Source organism: Pseudoliparis swirei, chromosome 13, assembly GCF_029220125.1.
Source record: "Pseudoliparis swirei isolate HS2019 ecotype Mariana Trench chromosome 13, NWPU_hadal_v1, whole genome shotgun sequence".
Classification (NCBI taxonomy): Eukaryota; Metazoa; Chordata; class Actinopteri; order Perciformes; family Liparidae; genus Pseudoliparis; species Pseudoliparis swirei.
The window spans coordinates 13637425-13656931 of record NC_079400.1 but is presented as its reverse complement, the minus strand read 5'-3'; the positions used below and the strand labels follow the sequence as shown (position 1 = coordinate 13656931).

At 43.1% G+C, this 19507-nt stretch overlaps 1 protein-coding gene across 1 annotated transcript in view; it reads left to right on the top strand.

Moving 5' to 3' along the window:
• The window catches only part of ryr2a (ryanodine receptor 2a (cardiac)), a 125383-nt gene that overhangs the window by 27471 nt on the left and 78405 nt on the right, over positions 1–19507 (top strand). Inside the window, exons 4-16 of the mRNA XM_056430441.1 lie at positions 766–840; positions 4033–4111; positions 7997–8109; positions 8701–8800; positions 9622–9718; positions 11241–11315; positions 12878–13034; positions 13474–13638; positions 14581–14702; positions 17121–17304; positions 17904–18039; positions 18307–18402; positions 18919–19037. Coding sequence (XP_056286416.1) covers positions 766–840; positions 4033–4111; positions 7997–8109; positions 8701–8800; positions 9622–9718; positions 11241–11315; positions 12878–13034; positions 13474–13638; positions 14581–14702; positions 17121–17304; positions 17904–18039; positions 18307–18402; positions 18919–19037 — 1518 coding nt within the window. The remainder of the gene's footprint in view (positions 1–765; positions 841–4032; positions 4112–7996; positions 8110–8700; positions 8801–9621; positions 9719–11240; positions 11316–12877; positions 13035–13473; positions 13639–14580; positions 14703–17120; positions 17305–17903; positions 18040–18306; positions 18403–18918; positions 19038–19507) is intronic.

The window sequence follows — 19507 nt, the reverse complement described above, 5'->3', positions numbered from 1 at the left end:
CAGAGTGGGGGGGGGGGGGGTCATCACTAGTTCACACTTCTTTACAGGAAGCATGATTTACACATTTTTGTTCATTCCCTTCGAGGGTTGTTCAAGTAGCCGTTAAATGCCGCTGCCTTGGAAGCGGAGACCTGTGATTGGTTGGATAGTTCACCTGTGAATGGGGAGCGTTTGATTCGATACACCAGAGGAGACACTCTGAAGTGTCAACAGAAGTTTAATTATGTATATGTATGTATGTATACACATTTATTTATTAGTATTTTTATTTATTTGTTTAACTCCTCTCCCGAATTGTAATTTTTTTTAACGATTAGATTAAAGTAGGAAAATATATCGCATTGGTCTAAGTGGGAGAGGAATTGTAGGCTTAAAATGAAAGCTGAACTAAAGTAACTGTACTCACTCAAATATATGAGATGCAGGTGTTGAATTTAATGATGTAAGAAAAGGGATGGTTAATTACCCACAGAATAATACATGTCCTACTGTACTGCTGCCACTGGAAAGACTCACACAAGTCCTCCAAGGAGACATCAACGGGCTCTTTTCCATCTGGAACCCTTTTATGGATTTTATTGGCGAGGACTATGCCGAAACCATCAGAAGATGATACAGCTAGTTTCTCCTGCTCTCTTCATGTCTCATCTGTTTATTGATATCTCTGTTGGACTGTTTCTCTCCGGGTTTCTCCTCCTGGGACGTTCTGTCTTATGTAAGTCAGCTTTAATTTGTTTTCCTTCTTTTTGAATGTCTCCCTGTCAGGCGTCCCAGGGTGGTGGCCATCGCACCTTACTGTACGGACACGCTGTGCTGCTGCGGCACTCCTACAGTGGAATGGTCAGTGAACACACACACAAATACACACACACACACACACACCGATAAACATACAGGGACCAAAATAACAACTATAACTAAAACAAGGAGGTTGTTTCTGCCATGTTTACTTACGACCTGCTTTTGTATGAACAATTACTGTGAGGAACCTTTCACTGTCTCAATTGAATACCGATGCCTCCATATTGTGGTGGAAATTAATGTTCCGTTACCTTGTGAGAAGTCAGAAGTAGTTCAATCACGGTTGTCTTTTAACAATTTATTACAGGAACAAGTTTACAAGTAATCGACCATGAGCTGAGTGCAAACAAGTCATGAAACATTCAAGAATGGAACAGGAATCTCTGAGCGTCCAAGCAAGACGGTCAGAGATTATCATCTGTTGTTCAGTCCAAGTGTTCCGTCCCTTATACGTTCATTGAAGCCCGGTAGACTAATATTAATGTTTAAATCTACTCAGCTAATCTACTCAGAAGGAGACAATGAAAGGACAAGGCGTTCTCGAATTGATCATCTTTGGCTTAAGTCCATTCAGATGGACCCAGGACATGTGGGTCATCATTGGTGACTTGTCACCCGACCTTTGAACCTGTCCTAATTCTTCTGCCACATGTACACAAATGGTATAAAGTATATCATGAGAGGACAATGATTAGGATTTTTCCTCCGATACATATGACCTACACAAGTAAACTAGAACATGAGGGAGTAGATTGGCTTTTTCTTTATTGTTATTCTGAATGCTTATCCTCTGTGCCACCGTTTGCAATTCTGGAATAATCCGATAAAATAATGCAGGTTCACTAGAAACTTCTTTAGCTTAAAAACCAGCCTGCCATGGACAAGCCTAGCGCGCTGCCAGTCAGACGTCATCACTCACAGCTCGCTGCTGGGGGGAGAGAAGGCCCTGGAGAACCAGAACCAGGAGGGCACAGGGCAGATTGTCAGACGCTGCTGATATTCAAGGTTTTCTAAACGGAGTCTGGTGCTCAGAGACACCGACGCTTTTGTTCACAGGGGTCGCCAAACTCAACACCACATTTCTCGTAGTAGCTTTAAAACATTAGCTCCAGTAAACATATCTAACAACTCAAAACTGTCTTCAGCCCCATTCCGACAGCAATTATACTTCAAGGACTGGTGCATGATGAAATAGTTGCCCTGCTCATCTGTGACTAACATTTAAGCTTTTGCCAAATTACAGGTGGTTCTGAAATGAACAACCTGGTCGGAGAAATTAATGCAAATGTAATTCTCAATTTCTTTGTATTAATCACTTATTATAATAGCACTGTATTAATAATATTAAAGGATTAACAACTCTAATTATTCAGATTCTCTATTTTAAGGCTACACAGTCTGAAAGGGATTGGTGTTTGTGGGGTGATATTGTTAAATAGTCGACTTTACTTTGAATGTATTACATGTTGTTAGACAGTACCCCCTCAACGGAGCCTCCAGGTCTTGATCTCTGATACCTCCCCAGAGCCAAGATCAGGAGCAGGGGTTCGTCAACCGACGGCGGGGAGGGGGGATTGGTTGGGTTCGGTGACGATCAGCAGTCGGGGCTTGGAAGAAGACCGAAGTGGGGCGCCCTAGAAAACGGTCTACAATGGTGACCAACAAAGTCCACGCCGATGAGTGGAACAAGGGGCCAGGTTGGCAGGGGGCGGAGCAACCCTATAGGAACCAGGGTAGTGATGTGATGAGTTGTTTGAGCAAAAAAAATAATGCCCACGGCCCTGGCGGAATGTTGGGAGAACAGCCCCCACCCCAATGTCCGGAACCTCTCAACCTCAAACAACCGTCACACGGTCGTTGCACCAGAATTGGTGCAGAAGTGAAGCGTCCTTTAATAGTCAAGGGCATAATCCTACTGTAAAAACCGTTGTAACATCTTCCTGGAGGAGGGTTCGCCGGTCTTCTCTGGGGGGTCCACCCTGCCACTCTCGATGATGATGTAGGAATCCAACAGGTACTTGTTCTTAACAGTGATGTTGTTTAGCCCACGGAAGTCTATAAAGGCGGAGAGACTTGGCGAGCAACGCTGACCTCTATTGGGGCAACGCGGACAATGTGGGGTTGTGTTGCTTCAGAGGGCTCAGTGCAGTGTGAGTGACCAAAGCAGACTTTGCCGCTAATGCACAAACTCTGACTGGAGGATCCAGAGGTTCCGATGATGCCGCCTGGGAAACTACCTGAATGCAGGGGTCTTCTCTAATGTGCTTGACCCCCCCCCCTACTGGTGAGCCCCCTGTCTTTGGGGGGAGCGGACTGGACAGAAAGAGAGTGGGAGGCCGGTTCCCTTCCCGACGCTCTCTCGAAACGATTATCTAACTTTATCGCCAGATTGATCACCATGTCTAGGCCACATCACATCATGAACGAGTTAGTTCATCCGAGTCGCTTCAACACGTGCAGAAAAAAAACTCCCTGAGCCTTGTCGCCCCCATCGGACCCGCTGCCACAATGCGCCCATGTAAGAAAGAGATTTAGCTCATCGGACGTGAAAGTGAACGTTGGCGAAAAAAGTGAGCACTGACTGAGGGAATCCTCTGCACTCCCCAGAGGTGGTGGTGATTTTGATTATTACCTGCGGGGGCGGGGGATGAGCCGATTGACTGCTGAAACAGGAGAAAAACAACAAAACAACCAACAACATGGGGGCAGTTTACAGCCTAGTAGCCCTGTCCTGATGATCAGTCTACAGCTGCTGGCAATCACAGGGAGGGAGGGAGAGAGGCACACACCTCTTGGTGAGCCCAGACAGACAGGTAAACACAGGAGACAGAAGGACAGGGAAACAGAGGAAACACAGGGAAACACTGTCTTGTCTTGACGACAACATGACACATGTTGGCACACTAGCCAAGACCAAATACTTTATATTAATTAAATGATGAAATAATTATTTACATTCTGAAAGTTCAACAGCCTATTTGATGAGCTTGCAAGGTATAGCTCAAATAATACCATTATTTGGACCTGAGGGGCAGCAAAGACCTTTTTCTACTCCTATAAATCAAACTGCACACTGAACTGATGGAAGTTTCACAGGAAGGACTTTTCTTAAAAGTAAAAGAGATAAAAGAGTACTTTATTGGGGCTGTCATTATTACCGGAGAAGAGGATGACGGTCAATAGATGATAATCCGGTGGATTGATGGACTTTATGTTGTGTCCTCTGTTTAGTACCTGTGCTGTCTGTCCACCTCCCGCTCATCCACTGACAAACTGGCTTTTGATGTTGGACTTCAGGAAGATACCACAGGTAGGACTCTAGCTCACTTCTCTTATCACATAGTTTGAATCTAGTGAAAAAACAATCAGCCCGCAGCAGTCATCATGGCATTAAAGATCTGCACCGCTGGCTAGCTACTGGCTGAGCCACTGTTATCACTGTTAGCGCTGTCATCACTGTTAGGGTTGTTGCACTGTTAGGACTGATAAGGCTGTTAGCAGCATCAGCTTCTAGCTGCTGTTTAAGTCGCCTCTATGTTGAGGGACGTGTTTAAGTAAGTAAGTAATTTATTTTCCATAAGTACATACATAACGTGAACATACTGACAGACATTAACAACAGAAAAAATTTACGAATGGAGGACCGTCCAAAGACCGAGGTCTGTAGGCTCCTCTGAGATGAGGAGTTGGACGGCCCCGCCCCTAACCCTTTAGCCCCGCCCCTCCCAACTACTACAGGCACACAGACAGTACACACACATATGGATCAAAACATAAAATGTCGTACAAGCAACAACAACAAAAAACCAGAAAAAGAAAACCAAAAGAAAGAGACATAGTAAAAATAATAATAAAAGACAAATGTGAACTACTGATAACTTAGAAAAAAATAATACTATCACGAACATCAAATTATGTATATACATTTTATTTTAAATATTTCTCCTCTATTGTACTGTGCCGCCAGGCTGTATATCAATATTAATAACTTTCAAAATGAAGTGAGATGGCGTTTAAGGCGAGAACCAAATGCCTTGGTGGTGGATGCCGATTTGACCTCGTCCGGAATTTGTCTCCAGAGCTTTGGACCTCTACAGATGAAGCTTTTAAATACAATGTCGACTGTATGTTTATTTATATGAATGCCACCACGCAGCCGCGTGTTGTGGTCGTAGACATTTGTGTTCCTTGTGAACATACGTAACAGATTGTGTGGCAGATTATTATTCATAAATCTGTACATAAAAATTCCTGTCTGACATAAATGTAGATCTGTAAATCTCAGAATGCCCAATCTCTTAAAAAGCGGCTCAGTGTGTTCGTTATTCTTCACGTTGCAGATGATCCGCACAGCCCTTTTTTGTAAAATCTCTATACATTTAACCTGAGTTTTAGCTGCGGATCCCCAGAGCATATTACAATACAAGAGGTGCGGATGGACAAGGCTGTGGTACAACAAACGCAGATTTTCTGTTGAGAGTATATTTTTTGCGGAGCGCAGGGCAAATGTGCTGCTTCGTATGCGCTTCCGACAACTGTCAATATGTTGATGCCAGCGCAAATTGTCGTCAATATAGACACCAAGGAACTTGGTGCACTGGACTTTTTCGACATTAGCCCCGTCAATCTCAAGCCTAAAATCTTGATCTGGGACATTATTTGATTTATTTATTAGCATATAATTAGTTTTCTGTGGATTTAGAGATAACTTGTTCGCTTTGAACCAATCCGATATGATTTTTAGCTCTTCATTTGCAGTTTGATATAAGTTATCGTGGTCCTTCGATGAAATATAGATAGTTGTGTCGTCAGCAAAGAGGATGCTTTTAACACGTTTTAAGACTTTTGGAAGATCATTTGTATACAATATAAATAGCAGGGGTCCTAATACAGAACCCTGTGATACTCCACAAGTTATATCATATGATTTTGATTTGAACCCCTTGTATTTCACATATTGTTTTCGACCACGAAGATAACTTTTAAACCACTCGAGTGCCGTACCTCTAACACCATAATGGCTCAGTTTTTTAAAAAAGTATTGAGTGATCGATCGTGTCAAAAGCTTTAGAAAGGTCCAGTAAAAATGCCAGAGTGTTCTCTCCGTGTTCAAGTGCAGTGTATGTGTCAAACAGAAACTCAGTGACCGCGTTCTCAGTCGAGTGCTTTGGTCGAAAACCGTATTGGCTTCCGTATAGCAAGTTATGCTTTGCAACAAAGCTGTACAGTCGTTTATGAACGACCTTTTCCAAAATTTTGGAAAAGCTTGGCAACAGAGATATTGGACGATAGTTAGTAAAGTAATGCTTTTCTTTGGCTTTGTAAATGGGGATCACTTCAGCGATCTTCATATCATCAGGAAAAACTCCCTCCGATAATGATTTGTTTACAAGATGTGATAAAGGAGTGGCCAACGATTGACCAAGTTGTTTGACTAGATTCATGCTGATACCGTCGTGACCGGCGCTTTTCTTTGGCTTAAAGCTGTTTATTAGTTTAGAAATTTCATCCGGATCGACAGGATTAAGAAACATCGATTGAATTGTGGACGATTGACCAAGATACTCAGCAAACGAGTGATCAGAGCATCCAATTTGGTCTGCATATTTCACACCTATGGTAGCGAAATATTCACAGAACCCATCTGCAATCTTTTTAGGGTCAACTTCCTTTTTGCCATTGACATAAAATACATCCGAGATACGAGACTTGTCGTTGGATTTGTTAATGATTGAGTTAATCACTCGCCAAGTCTTCCTTGAGTCGTACTTATATTCATTAAGGAGGTTAGAGTAGTACAATTGTTTTGCGTCTCGTTTGGCTTTGTTTAATATATTTCTGTAGGTGAGAAATTTTGCCCGCGCAGGATGACTGTCTGGTTTTCTCAGCTGGAGTTTGAACAGACTATCACGCCTGCGTATCGAGTTCATCAGACCCACCGTCATCCAGGGTTCTCTCATAACATGCTTGCGAGAAATACGAACAGTTCTCGCAGGGGCGTGATGATCCAGGATGCTTATAAATGACCGAGTGACTGCGTTACTTGCTTCGTCTACGGTCATGTTTTGTAGGTCAGACCAGTCAACATTGGACAGAGAATGATTAATATCTTGCAGCGTCTGATCAGTGACAGATCGCGATGTGATAACGAGAGGCTGCTTTTTCTCATTAACCTTATTTCGTTCCCCCATAAGCGTTAGACACGGCAAATGGTCTGAAATATCAGAAAAAATAACAAAGGAGATCAAGTTGCAGATGTTCTCCTGGTTAACATAAATGTTGTCGATGAGAGTGGAACTAGATTTAGTTATTCTTGTGGGAATTGTAATCGTAGGCATAATACCACAAGCGAAAAAGGAGTCCAGTAATGTCGAAGTTTGTTGATGGGAATCAACTTTCAAAAGATCGAAGTTTTGATCCGTCCTGATCACAACGTTACCAAAGTTGTTGTACTGGATCTGTGACAATATAGTATTGTATCGCTCAATAGATTGAGACTGATTAGTGCCTGGGACTCGGTATATCTCGCCAACAAGAAATGGCTTTTGCTTGTGGTTTAATTGGACTTCGACAAAAATTGACACTAGATGTTCTCTGAATTCGTGTATAAAGTATAGGCAGTGTGTCACCGGAAGTGACAAACCCAAAGATGAATATCCCTACATCTGCAGCTCTCCTCAGCTCTCCAGAGCTTTCTTAGCATCCTTAAGTTTTTTGGTTTTACAGCCCAGACCGTTACAATTTATTAAGTGTGTCTCGGTGTTCTTCAAGCAGCAACAAACAGCTAAACATATCTAAAATCCCACTGCACACTACCTGTCCAGCAACCATCAGCAGACACAGTAGAGACTAGCTGGTGAGCAGCACACGGTTTATTGCTTCTCCACTGGGTTTAAACACTGCAATAAAGTCAGAACAATTGGACTCTGCAAAGTACAGTCTGCGCTATTTTTATTGTTGACCTGCTTCTTTAGAGATGGCGCCAGCAGTTCAAGCGGAGCAGCTGCAAGACAAATCTAGGCTACCAAAGTGGTCCACAGGCAGAGGTGATCGGTAGTTTTATAACAGAACTTCATGTTGCTGTGTTTCATGGACACACGTCTACTATATTGTACTATATTGTCGGAGCTATTGTTTGCTCTTTGTGTTTTTTCTTATTCTTTGTGTGTGTGTGTGTGTGTGTGTGTGTGTGTAGGCGAGGCATGCTGGTGGACCATCCACCCAGCATCGAAGCAGCGGTCAGAGGGTGAGAAGGTCAGAGTGGGAGATGATCTCATCCTCGTCAGCGTCTCCTCTGAAAGATATCTGGTCAGTAGCAGTTGTGTGGGAGGAAAGAGACGCTCAAATCTAACCATTCGCCTCACTTTGTTTCTTTCCTTCTTTGTTTCTTTAGCTAAAAGTAATGGATGCACTGTTGAAATAGTTAGCTAAAAGTAAGCTAAAGGGAATAGCGAAACAGTTAACATAGTTACCTGAAAGTAATGGCTAAACGGTTGAAATAGTAAGCTAAAAGTTAGCTGAAAGCAATGGATAAACTTTAAATAGTTAGCTAAAAGGTAGCTTAATGTAATGGATAAACAGTTGTAATAATCTAAAAGGTAGTTTACTGTAATGGATAAACAGTTGAAATAGTTAGCTAAATGGTAGCTTCATGTAATGGATAAACAGTTGTAGCCTAATAAGTATCTAAAAAGTAGCTTAATGGATAAACAGTTTAAATAGTAAAAGGTAGCTTAATGTAATGAATAAACAGTTGTAATGTTTATCTACAAAGTATTTATGGTCGGGCCTGCTTTTCTGAATTGCTAAATACAGGAACATCCTTTTTGTTTGTGTGTATTTCAGTCTTGAATGTCAATAATGGATTTATTTGTGCTCTCGTGTCTCTCTTGCCTGCAGCATCTGTCCTACGGTAATGGCAGCCTCCATGTTGATGCAGCCTTCCAGCAGACACTCTGGAGCGTGGCTCCCATCTGTTCTGGCAGTGAAGTAGCACAAGGTACACCTGTCTCCTGTTGCTTTGTTACTCTGTCTGTTTTACCCATCATTCTCTCTGTTGCTTGCATGCTTGTAGTCTTGCTTTTGTACAATATATTAATGCGGCTTTATGTTTTTTTGCACAATTTTAATCGGTAAGTTGTATTCAAATCTCGGGACATTTCGGATGCACCATATGTGGTGATATTTGGAAGACAACGATTAATCCAGTGGCATTTTCATGTGAAAGTTGAACTACCAGTAGCATAGTGAATAAGTGAACGCAAACAATATATACTTTAACCGTATCATTCTTGAACTATTTCACCACCATTCACACTTTATTATAATGTGTTGCAGATGTTAGCAGCTCTGTGCAATGAATTATGGGGCAATAGTGTGGAAATGCAGGCTACAGAGTCCAAAACCTGCTTAGTTTTGATATGTATTATGGAATTAAGACGCTGCGACTGCCTGTTTAGTCCCAAAAGGCTCAGAGTGACATGATTTAAAGACACAGGTCGTCTTCATCAGCTCTGCTAGTGCTGGTCTTTTTTCTTATCTGAACAGGTGGGCTTCCAAAGCACTAATTCATGTCTGGTTTGATCCCATAATGGATCCCTGCTGCCTTCCTCCCACGTCAGCACAGTATGTTCTTCTGGCTCTCCAGAATTCCCAAAGGTGTTTGCGAATTTGTAGCTTGTATTAATTCTGTAGCTTTTATGCCAGCCCGTCCATTTCTCTGTCGTATGACTCATGTGTCAAGTCCCAAAGTCCCTCTTATCTGTCCTTCTACCTCTTCTTCTCCCATTTATCTCCCGTTCTGTTGTCCTTTTCTTGCAGGTTTCCTGATAGGAGGCGACGTCCTGCGCCTCCTTCACGGTCACATGGACGAGTGTCTGACTGTTCCCTCTGGGGAGCATGGGGACGAGCAGAGGAGGTAATGTGCACTGATACCTACAACTGATGTATAGACTCAAGATCGTCACGAAATATATCTTTTTATTTGTACACAAAGTAGTTTACCTGCACAGTCTAAACATCTGACTCAACATATTCAAACACAAACACAGACGGTTCGTCACTGGCCCAACGCTTGAAAGTATGACGATAGTTCCCCTCTCACATCTATGTTGGACGTGTCGGGATCAGACTCGTCACTTTCTGCTCATTACATGTGTAGAGAAGTAGAAGTTTCGTTTCCCCTCGTTAGCTGCATACAGTGTCTTTTATAAATAAGATGGCAACTTTGGTTTACTTAGTTACTACTTATGCAAGGGTCATAAGTCATGGTAGGCTTCGGCTTCGGCCTATCAGAGTGGACCCAACTGTCCATTTACATTACATTTGAGTTAATTGAAAGCCCAATATGTGACGAGGTAAAGCACATTTTTAGTAGATGGCTTGTTTACATTCTGTCATTCAGCTATGCACCAGCATAATGAGTCCGAGTACCAACACCTGGCGGATTGTGTGCAGATGTTTTTCTCTTTATTCGGCTCTGTGTGGGCTACAGACGCCGGATGACTCTGGATGACGAGCTATAATAGTCCCTCATGTGAAGAGTCCCTAGAGTCTATTATGCAGGATTCCAATGTTAGAGCTGGGAGGAGGGGTCAAAATACACAGTGTGTGTTATATTCTACCAAATGCAATAAAGAATAAATAGATGTTCTATAAATAGAGGAAACATCAACGTTGGATCTTGGCAAGTCAACACGACAGGAGGATGTCAGACTGGTGGAGGGAGCTAATAGATGTTAGGTTGAATCAGCAGTGGGACGGAGGACTGTCAGACTCTAAACGTGTGATGGATGTTACTCGTCAGGGGGCAGCTGTCAAGGGAGAGAGTCCCGTGTTTATGACCAGCTAGCAGTCACGTCATTGGCTAATTCAAACCAGGCGTGTGATTCCAGAGTTAATGATGTGATTGGTTATCAAACTCTGTATTGACGTGATAGCACTGCATCCGTTAAATCTAGATTCAATTGCATTGAACATGGTCACAAACACTTGGCCGGGCGTTCAGCATCTCTTATTGGAATGTAAGTTTCTCAGGACTTTACAGAAGGTCAAAGTCACCTCTGCAATCAAAGTGTTGCCCTCTGATGCTTCCTCGTCTTCCCGTTTGGCTCTCAGACTTTAGACCTTTGAGTTTCAGACCATTCGACATGCACAGTATTCAGCTTCTGTTTAAAGGAACTCACCGGGGTCTGCAGGGAGGGAAAGCATCAACTCTCATTACAGACTATATAATACTTATAGTTTTAAGATGTCCCCAGAAGGGACAGCCATGTTGCTAAACAGTGCCAATGAGAGCAGCTGTGTTCTGCTCCCGAACGCCCGCCAGGTATTAACATATCTGAGTCGTATGCAACTGGAGTGGGAGAAGTGACGTGTACATTGTTGTGTTTAGAGTGGATGTGTAAGTCTAACGTGTGCTACTCTCCTTTCTACCCCAGGACGGTGCACTATGAGGGGGGAGCGGTGTCCAGTCATGCCAGGTCCCTGTGGAGGCTGGAGACGCTGAGGGTCGTGTGAGTACATCATTCACACGAGGAAATGTGGATTCACTGATGCAGCAGTTTATCTGAAACATTTTTAAACTGTTTTTATTTTTATTTTTGTTATTTTTGTTGTTGTATTTTATTAAACATTTTTAATTAATTAATCTTTTTTTTTAAAATAATTTATTTTATTTTATTAAAGATGGCCATGGCAAATCTTTACACAAGAGCCACATACAAGCACAGATAACAGACTTAACAAAGTTAAACAACATTACACAAATAATTTCAGATGAAAGACTTAAAACAAATGTTAATAGAGAAAATCACCAATCAAATAATTATCAACAGTTCAGTTATCTTTATTTAACTGAACCAGAGTTGGAAAAGGACTTTTTTTGTGCATGATTCAGAAATAATCTCGTCTCCTTTAGCCACGCCAACATGAAGATCCAAACACAGTGTGATGGGATGTGTGCGGAAACCCAAATCGGAGTCAAGTCCAGCTTTGATGCAGCTCGATGTCCTGAATGTAACATTTTCCGAGAAATATTACCAAATATTACCAAAACAATTACTGATGGAAAAAAATAATCTTACTTGTAAAACTGCGACTGCTGGGGAGTTCTCACAGTGTAAAAAAAAGTCTAGCATGTTGAAAATATTTCAACTTGTACCCACTTTGTGTGTGTGTGTGTGTGTGTGTGTGTCAGTCAACAGCCTTTAAATGGCTTCAATCGTTGCTAAGCAACAGCAGCATCAGGACCAGGCAGACTTGGTTTCCAGTTCTTTGGCTGCCCAAGTTGACCGAGTGGTCGCCATATTTTTTGACCATTTTAGTTCCATCTGGAGTGATAATTCTCTCCTGAAATTCTAATCAATATTTCAGAAACGAAAACATAGCATATCGGAAGAGAACTTCAAACCGCCCAGGAAAGGACATGTGGACATGTGGCTGTCTGGTTGTCGTCGTGGTAACGGTCGGGTTGTGATAACTAAAAAGGTGGAATAAGAGGAAAATTGTCATTTAAGCGGCAGAAACACGGGAGGATGGTGACCCTGGGAGGAGACCGGGTTGGCTGTGAGGCCCGTTTGCTGGAGTGAAGGAACGTCAGCCTGCAGGCTTTCCATTCGCTCCCGACACATTTCTATTAATACATCTATTTATATTACAAGCCAATGCATCGTTTGCCCGGGGCGTAGAGTGAATGAGCTGTGTTGTGTATTCATGTTGCCATTAATTACCCATCAGGAACAATCTGTTAGCACGCCGCACGACTCTGTGATGCTACCCAGGTGGACGTGTAGATGGCGCTCCGGCCGCCGTGCATGTTGCGCAACAAATTAGCAGCTGATCAGATCACGGCTAGCTGAGGGCCAAGGAAGGAGGTAGTTGACCAAGGAAGGAAGGAGTTGACCAAGGAAGGAAGGAGTTGATGGGTGTGTCACATCACACGTATCCGTCTGACCGGTATAGGTGTAGCTTCACAGGACGTGTATGCAGTGCCCGTGGTCCACGTCTGACCCCGCCATGCCTGTTCATTGAGGATTCTCCAGGTCCGTTCATGTCCTGTGACTGTGTTTGTGTCCAGGTGGAGCGGGAGTCATATCCGCTGGGGTCAGCCGTTCAGACTGAGGCACGTGACCACGGGGAAGTACCTGAGTCTCATAGAAGACAAATCTCTGCTGCTGATGGACAAAGAGAAAGCCGACGTCAAGTCCACAGCCTTCTGCTTCCGGTCCTCCAAGGTACGCCTTCACCTGCAGGAAGTCCAACACGAGCCACACGGCATCGTGTCTGGAAGCTTGGAAGACATCTGTCTCGAACCCGAAAGCAAAAAGGATAACAAAAAGAGCAACGTCAATAAGAACTTTATTCATAAAGCACTTTTATTAACAAAGTTACATAGTGAAACAACAAAACATGCCAACTTAATAATAATCTATTTAATTCCTACAGCGCCTTTTAAGGTACTCAAAGTCACTTTACATGTTACATTCATACACCGATTAGGGCGGGGATTGAACCGCCGACCCCCTGATTGAAAGGCAGACCCACAGTCATTCCTAATGAGACAGGATCAGACAAATCAGTGCTCTAAAATAACTATAATAACTAAGTTAGATCATGCATTGGCCCTGGTTTCATCACAGCATTCAGGTTATTTGTTCTCCCTTCCTCCCTCAGGAGAAGCTGGACCCCGGTGTGAAGAAGGAGGTGGATGGGATGGGGGTCCCCGACATTAAGTATGGAGAAACCGTGTGTTACATCCAGCATGTGGACACCTACCTGTGGCTCACATACCAGACGCTAGACGACAAGTGTGCACGCATGGGAGGAGTTCAGAGAAAGGTACCTCGCTGCACACCTCCCCTCTTCAGAGGGTCTCTCTCAGGTTAAGAAGTCAACACGAGACCCTTTACTCAAATTAGGGCGATACGATACGTACATGATGCGGGGGTTGCGCTTCGATGTATTGTGGTCCTGTAACAAGGCGTCGCTGTTTTCTGTGTGTAATTACATATGAACCGGAAAGAACCCTCATGCTCAACATCTGGGTCACAGTTATAATATTTCTAAGCGATCAGGTGAGAGTCCCTTAACATCCGACGTTGCAGCACTGTGTGCGTTTTATTTAAACAAGTTGATCTCATGTTATTAATACACATATTGTGACTCGAGTTAATACTCAAGCGCCTAAAATATAGCCAAAAAATCACAAATGACAAACTCCCCTCAGAGGGCTTTACAATCTGTACACAAAGACGTGCCTGACCTTTGACCTTACATCAGATCAGGAACAACTCCCAACCAAGAAATATAAAAAAACCTTTCAGGGGGGGAAAAGGTAAGAACCCTTCAGGAGAGCAACAGAGGAGGATCCCTCTCCAGGATGGACAGAACAATAGATGTCATGTGACCAGATGAACAATAGATGTAATGTGACCAGATGAACAATAGATGTCATGTGACCAGATGAACAATATATGTCATGTGACTAGATGAACAATATCTGTCATATGACCACATAAACAATAGATGTCATGTGACCAGAATGAATCAAAAACAGTATTTTTGAGAATTGAGAAGAATAAATACTCTTGTGATACCCGAGCGGAGCGATACTTTGTTCCACCGCTATTTAACTGGAGGGTAAATTTAGACGCACACGTCCAGGCTTGCAGCAAGTCACGATGAAGCTTTTAGTATTTTTATAAACAAACTGTGACAGCTGCTTAGGCGGTAAAGTGCCGGTCTCAGTGTGACGGTCACGATGCGCTCGTCTCCTCTCAGGCCATCATGCACCACGAGGGCCACATGGACGACGGGCTGACGCTGTCCCGGTCCCAACACGAGGAGAGCCGCACGGCCAGAGTCATCCGCAGCACGGTGTTCCTGTTCAACCTCTTCATCAGGTGGACTACCACACACACGCACGCACACACACACACACACACACTAGGGATGGGCGATATGGCCTAAAATCCATATTGCGATATACATTGCAGCTATTGCGATAACGATATATATCACGATATATACTGTAAATCATAATAGAACCATTTCAGAACAGGTTACATAGACTCTAAGGAAAGCCAAACTGCTAAATGTATAAAACAAAAGAAGAAAGAAACTTAGTATGTCGTTTTGAGAACATTTGCGTTGCAGACGGTTGCAGCTCGTTGTCACGGTCGCGACCGTGTCACCGGGCTTGACGCGGCTTCGGACTCCGCTGCCGCGCGGCGCACACACCGGCAAGCAATCACAAATCAACGGGACTATAAGAACCCCAGCTTGACACCCACGAGTTGTGGGATCATTGTACTATTGTCACATGCGTTATTGTTATACGTAATGTACACCCGCCAGAGGATTACTCGTTCCGTCAGCAGCCAGCCGATCATCCGTCTGCCTAGTGCCTACCCGTTCCTGCCTCGCGCCTCCCGCGATCACCGCCCGTCGCTGGGTCCACATCCGCTGGGTCCACATCCTGTACACATCGTGACACTCGTGGCACTTTATATTTCGCGGGTCATGGATAGATCGCGTCAAACATGCAATATCGCGATAGAGCAATATAACTAAGATCTCTATCGTAGGCCATTTTTTATCGTTTATATCGTATATCGTTTATATCGCGCATTCCTAACACACACACACACACACACACACACACACACACACACACACACACACACACACACACACACACACACACACACACACACACACACACACACACACACACACACACACACACACACACACACCTACCCCTACCTAGATATGTGTGGTGGGGCCTTAAGGGAGAGGGAAATGAAAGCCACCTGGGGACTTACACCCCAAGAAATATAAGTTTAAAAACCCCAATAAATACATTTGAGAAGTGTTGAGGACAAAGAGTCGTTACTGATATTTGGCCAGAGACGCGTTTAGTAAAACAAACCAGAAGTTTATTACAGGAAACCATGAAAATAACGTAAAACAAAACAATTAAAAGCCAAAACATGCAGAACTAATTTACAACGGCCAAACCATGTAGAGGTAAAAACAGGCATAATGGAGGCAGCTAAAACAGGCATAATGGAGGCAGCTAACACAGGCATAATGGAGGCAGCTCAAACAGGCATAATGGAGGCAGCTAAATAGCAGCAGGGGAACAATAGCCACCACAGGGTGGCGACAGGTGTAAAATGGGGTGGGGCAATGACAACAGGTGCCTTTTATATGCTGGAGCTGAAGAGGGGGCGGAGCCAGCCTGAGGGCTGTGTTCCAAACCCTATCCTTCCTTCTCTGGGGAGCGCTCCCCTCTACACAGGCACTACACGTAGAGATAACATTGCAAAGAACCGTAATGGGACCCTTCCAGAGGAAGAGGCTGCACTGTGCATCAGCTTGGAATAAACAACAACAACAGCAGCTTTGCAGTCATAACACGTTCCTGTTTGTGATTGTTTGGGGATTCAAGACGCACGTAATAGTGACGCTCTTCTGAAGCGTCTCCACGTCTCTCCTCCCGATTCAACGGGAACACAATGAGTTTCTTAAATCGTCTTAAAAAAGAAAAAAACACCAACACAGGATGTGTCGGGGTCCTGCACGGGAGCTTAATGAAAGGAAAGTAAAGATCCTGTTTGAAGCCTCAGCTCACATGCTGCTGCCTTCAAGATGGAGCAGAATGAGGAACATGCATCTGTACTGACTCACAAGTGACACCAATGCAATGACCCACAATGAGATGAAATCAAAATACTTCCAGGAGCAGAAGTTCTGCGTTCAGCCCCCGAGCTGTCAATTACTCAGCTGTGGACTTATAACTTAAGACACCATTGTTGTGGAAAAGAACATAACGTTGTTATTGCAAACTAAGAAAAAAGTGTATTATTCCAAACTCTACACAAAATTACACTGTCATAAAAAAAGGTTCTTATCTGACAACTGGAGCCCATCACAAATGAAGAGCATATTAAATGGCAAGTCTTTAAATCATAATTTATTGAGCCATACATCACGAAATGGAGCCAAGTCCCATAAAAGACTCGAGGGCGCCCTCGGTCGAGTGATGGGATGAACCGGAGCGGCAGAGTCACACACGCTTCATTTAAAGTTGTCAAACAAGCGGCGACCCGTCGTTCTACAAGTAATTACCCTCTTCCTCCAACGAGCAGGAGCACCGAGGTAAAGCCACCGGGCTGCCAGCGAGAGGCGCTCCGGTGATTCTGTTAGCTGATGGCAGAGAGCCAAGAACTACATCCAAACAACGACAGACAGAAGGAAATAATAACAGAATAACATAACCACAGAGCCTGACGTCCTCACTCCATGTTCTCCAGGGGGCTGGACACGCTGAGGAAGAAGGGGAGGAGCTCCACTCTGGATCTACCAATAGATTCAGTCAGTCTGAGTCTGCAGGATCTGATTGGCTACTTCCATCCACCCGGAGACCACCTGGAACATGAAGACAAGCAGAACCGGCTGAGAGCACTGAAGAACCGGCAGAACCTCTTTCAGGAAGAGGTGTGTGTGTGCGTGTGTCTGTGCGTGTGTGTGTGTATCCTGTTTACCTCAATACCTATGAATGAGTACAAAGTTGGATTTCCTTATTCAGAATCAGTTCTATAATATTTCAACGGACTTTTCTAAGTTAAACATATTACATGTGTAACTAATGAAGCCACTCAAAGTTAAATGTATTTATTTTGTGATTGTAATGGTTAATAATACATATATATATATTATATTTATATATATTATATATACATATAAATATACATATATTTATATATATTAATATATATATATATATTTAAATATATATTTATATATATATATCAATATTTATAGATATATATATATATATTTATAGATACATATATATATATTAAATTATATATATATTTTTTAGATATATAATTATATTTATACATATATATATATATATATATATATACACGTTTCCTTTTTAAATCAACAAAGGTGATATTATGTTATTAAATAAATAAATAACGTAAAGTGACATTTTTCATCTCTTATATATATTTATATATTATATGTGTGTATATGCGTCTGAATCCATCTGAGTGACCCGGTGTTGCCGTCCCCCCGTGTGTCCGTAGGGAATGATCAGCCTGGTGCTGGAGTGTATTGATCGTCTTCACGTCTACAGCAGTGCGGCTCATTTTGCTGAGGCGGTAGGAAGAAAGGCAGGAGAGGCCTGGAGCTCCATCCTCAACTCCCTCTACCAGCTACTGGGTACACACACACACACACACACACTACAAATGATATGAGTACAACCCATTTTACTATTTTAAACAAGATTTTACAAACAGCTTTACAGAAAGCAATCAAATTAAAACCTAGCAATATTTATATTACTCGAAGAAATACAAATTTAGTAAAATAAATGTAATGTTGCAATCAGACGACAGAGATGACCAGAGAAGCCCCGCTGTGTGTTTAGCAGTGAGGGGTTACCATCCATCACTCAAGTCATGGCTCTCCTCTGTCTCCTCCCAGCTGCTCTGATCAGAGGAAACAGGAAGAACTGTGCTCAGTTCTCCGGCTCCTTGGACTGGCTGATCAGCAGGCTGGAGCGGCTGGAGGCCTCTTCTGGTAAGTCGGCTCGGAGGCTCTTCTCCTCCTTCTTCTTCAAATCCCTAAGAGAATCCCGAAGAGGCGAGGTTCATCTCCTATGAAGGCGTTGTTGAGTCATCCGTACGAGATATGCCCTCCCACGTACGATCATATCGTGTGCCGATATCAATGGCACCCTCTCTCTGAAAATACACACTCCCTGAACATGGATTCAGCCCTCGTGTTTCACACCATCTTTCTTTTGGGTGGCTTGTCATACAGCCAGGGACGGTTGCCATCACGCTAATAGTGGCACGTCTCGTTACGCTCTAGATCAGCTCCCCCTTCGCCTCCTCGGGCTTCCTTTATTCTCTGATTTTGCCAAACGCCAACGCCTCGGTCGGTCAGAGACTAAAATGCTTATGAATTACTTCCTTGAACAAGACGGGAGGAGTCTTGAGCTACTTTTAGTCTCCGTTAGCCGTGATGATTGGTGAATGGGACCTTTTGGTTGGACCGCTTTCCCTACATACACTCTTCCATGTGTTGTACCAGGTATACTGGAGGTGCTTCACTGTGTGCTGGTGGAGAGTCCTGAGGCGCTGAACATCATCAAAGAGGGACACATCAAGTCCATCATATCTCTGCTGGACAAGCATGGACGCAACTACAAGGTACTTCTACAGAGGGATATCGGTTCAGATGATTTCATATTATTCAAAGAGATGAATATTGACTGTAACGGATTCCCATATATGAATTGGCGTGAGGACTCACTGCTGGTGAAACTCCTTTATTTTCTCTCTTTAGGTGAATAAATTAAAACTCGTAAACAATCACGCCCTTGTCCCCACCGTGAGACACTAGCCTCATACGGGTCCATTGAAACTATTAAACTTCAGATAAAATGTGCATCTGTCCATCCGTAGCCGTACCGTCAAGTTTGCATTTTAACATAAATTAAAAGTGCGCTTCCTTTTAACCTTTCAAAATAAAAGTCCAATTGAACTATTAAGAGGAAGTAAATTAAAACGTCTCTGAATTATTCAAACAATATAATATAAAAAGCATACATCAAAAACAATAAGGCAGATACAAAAACAGGCAATCAACATAAAACAATAAACCTCTCATGGGGTTATTT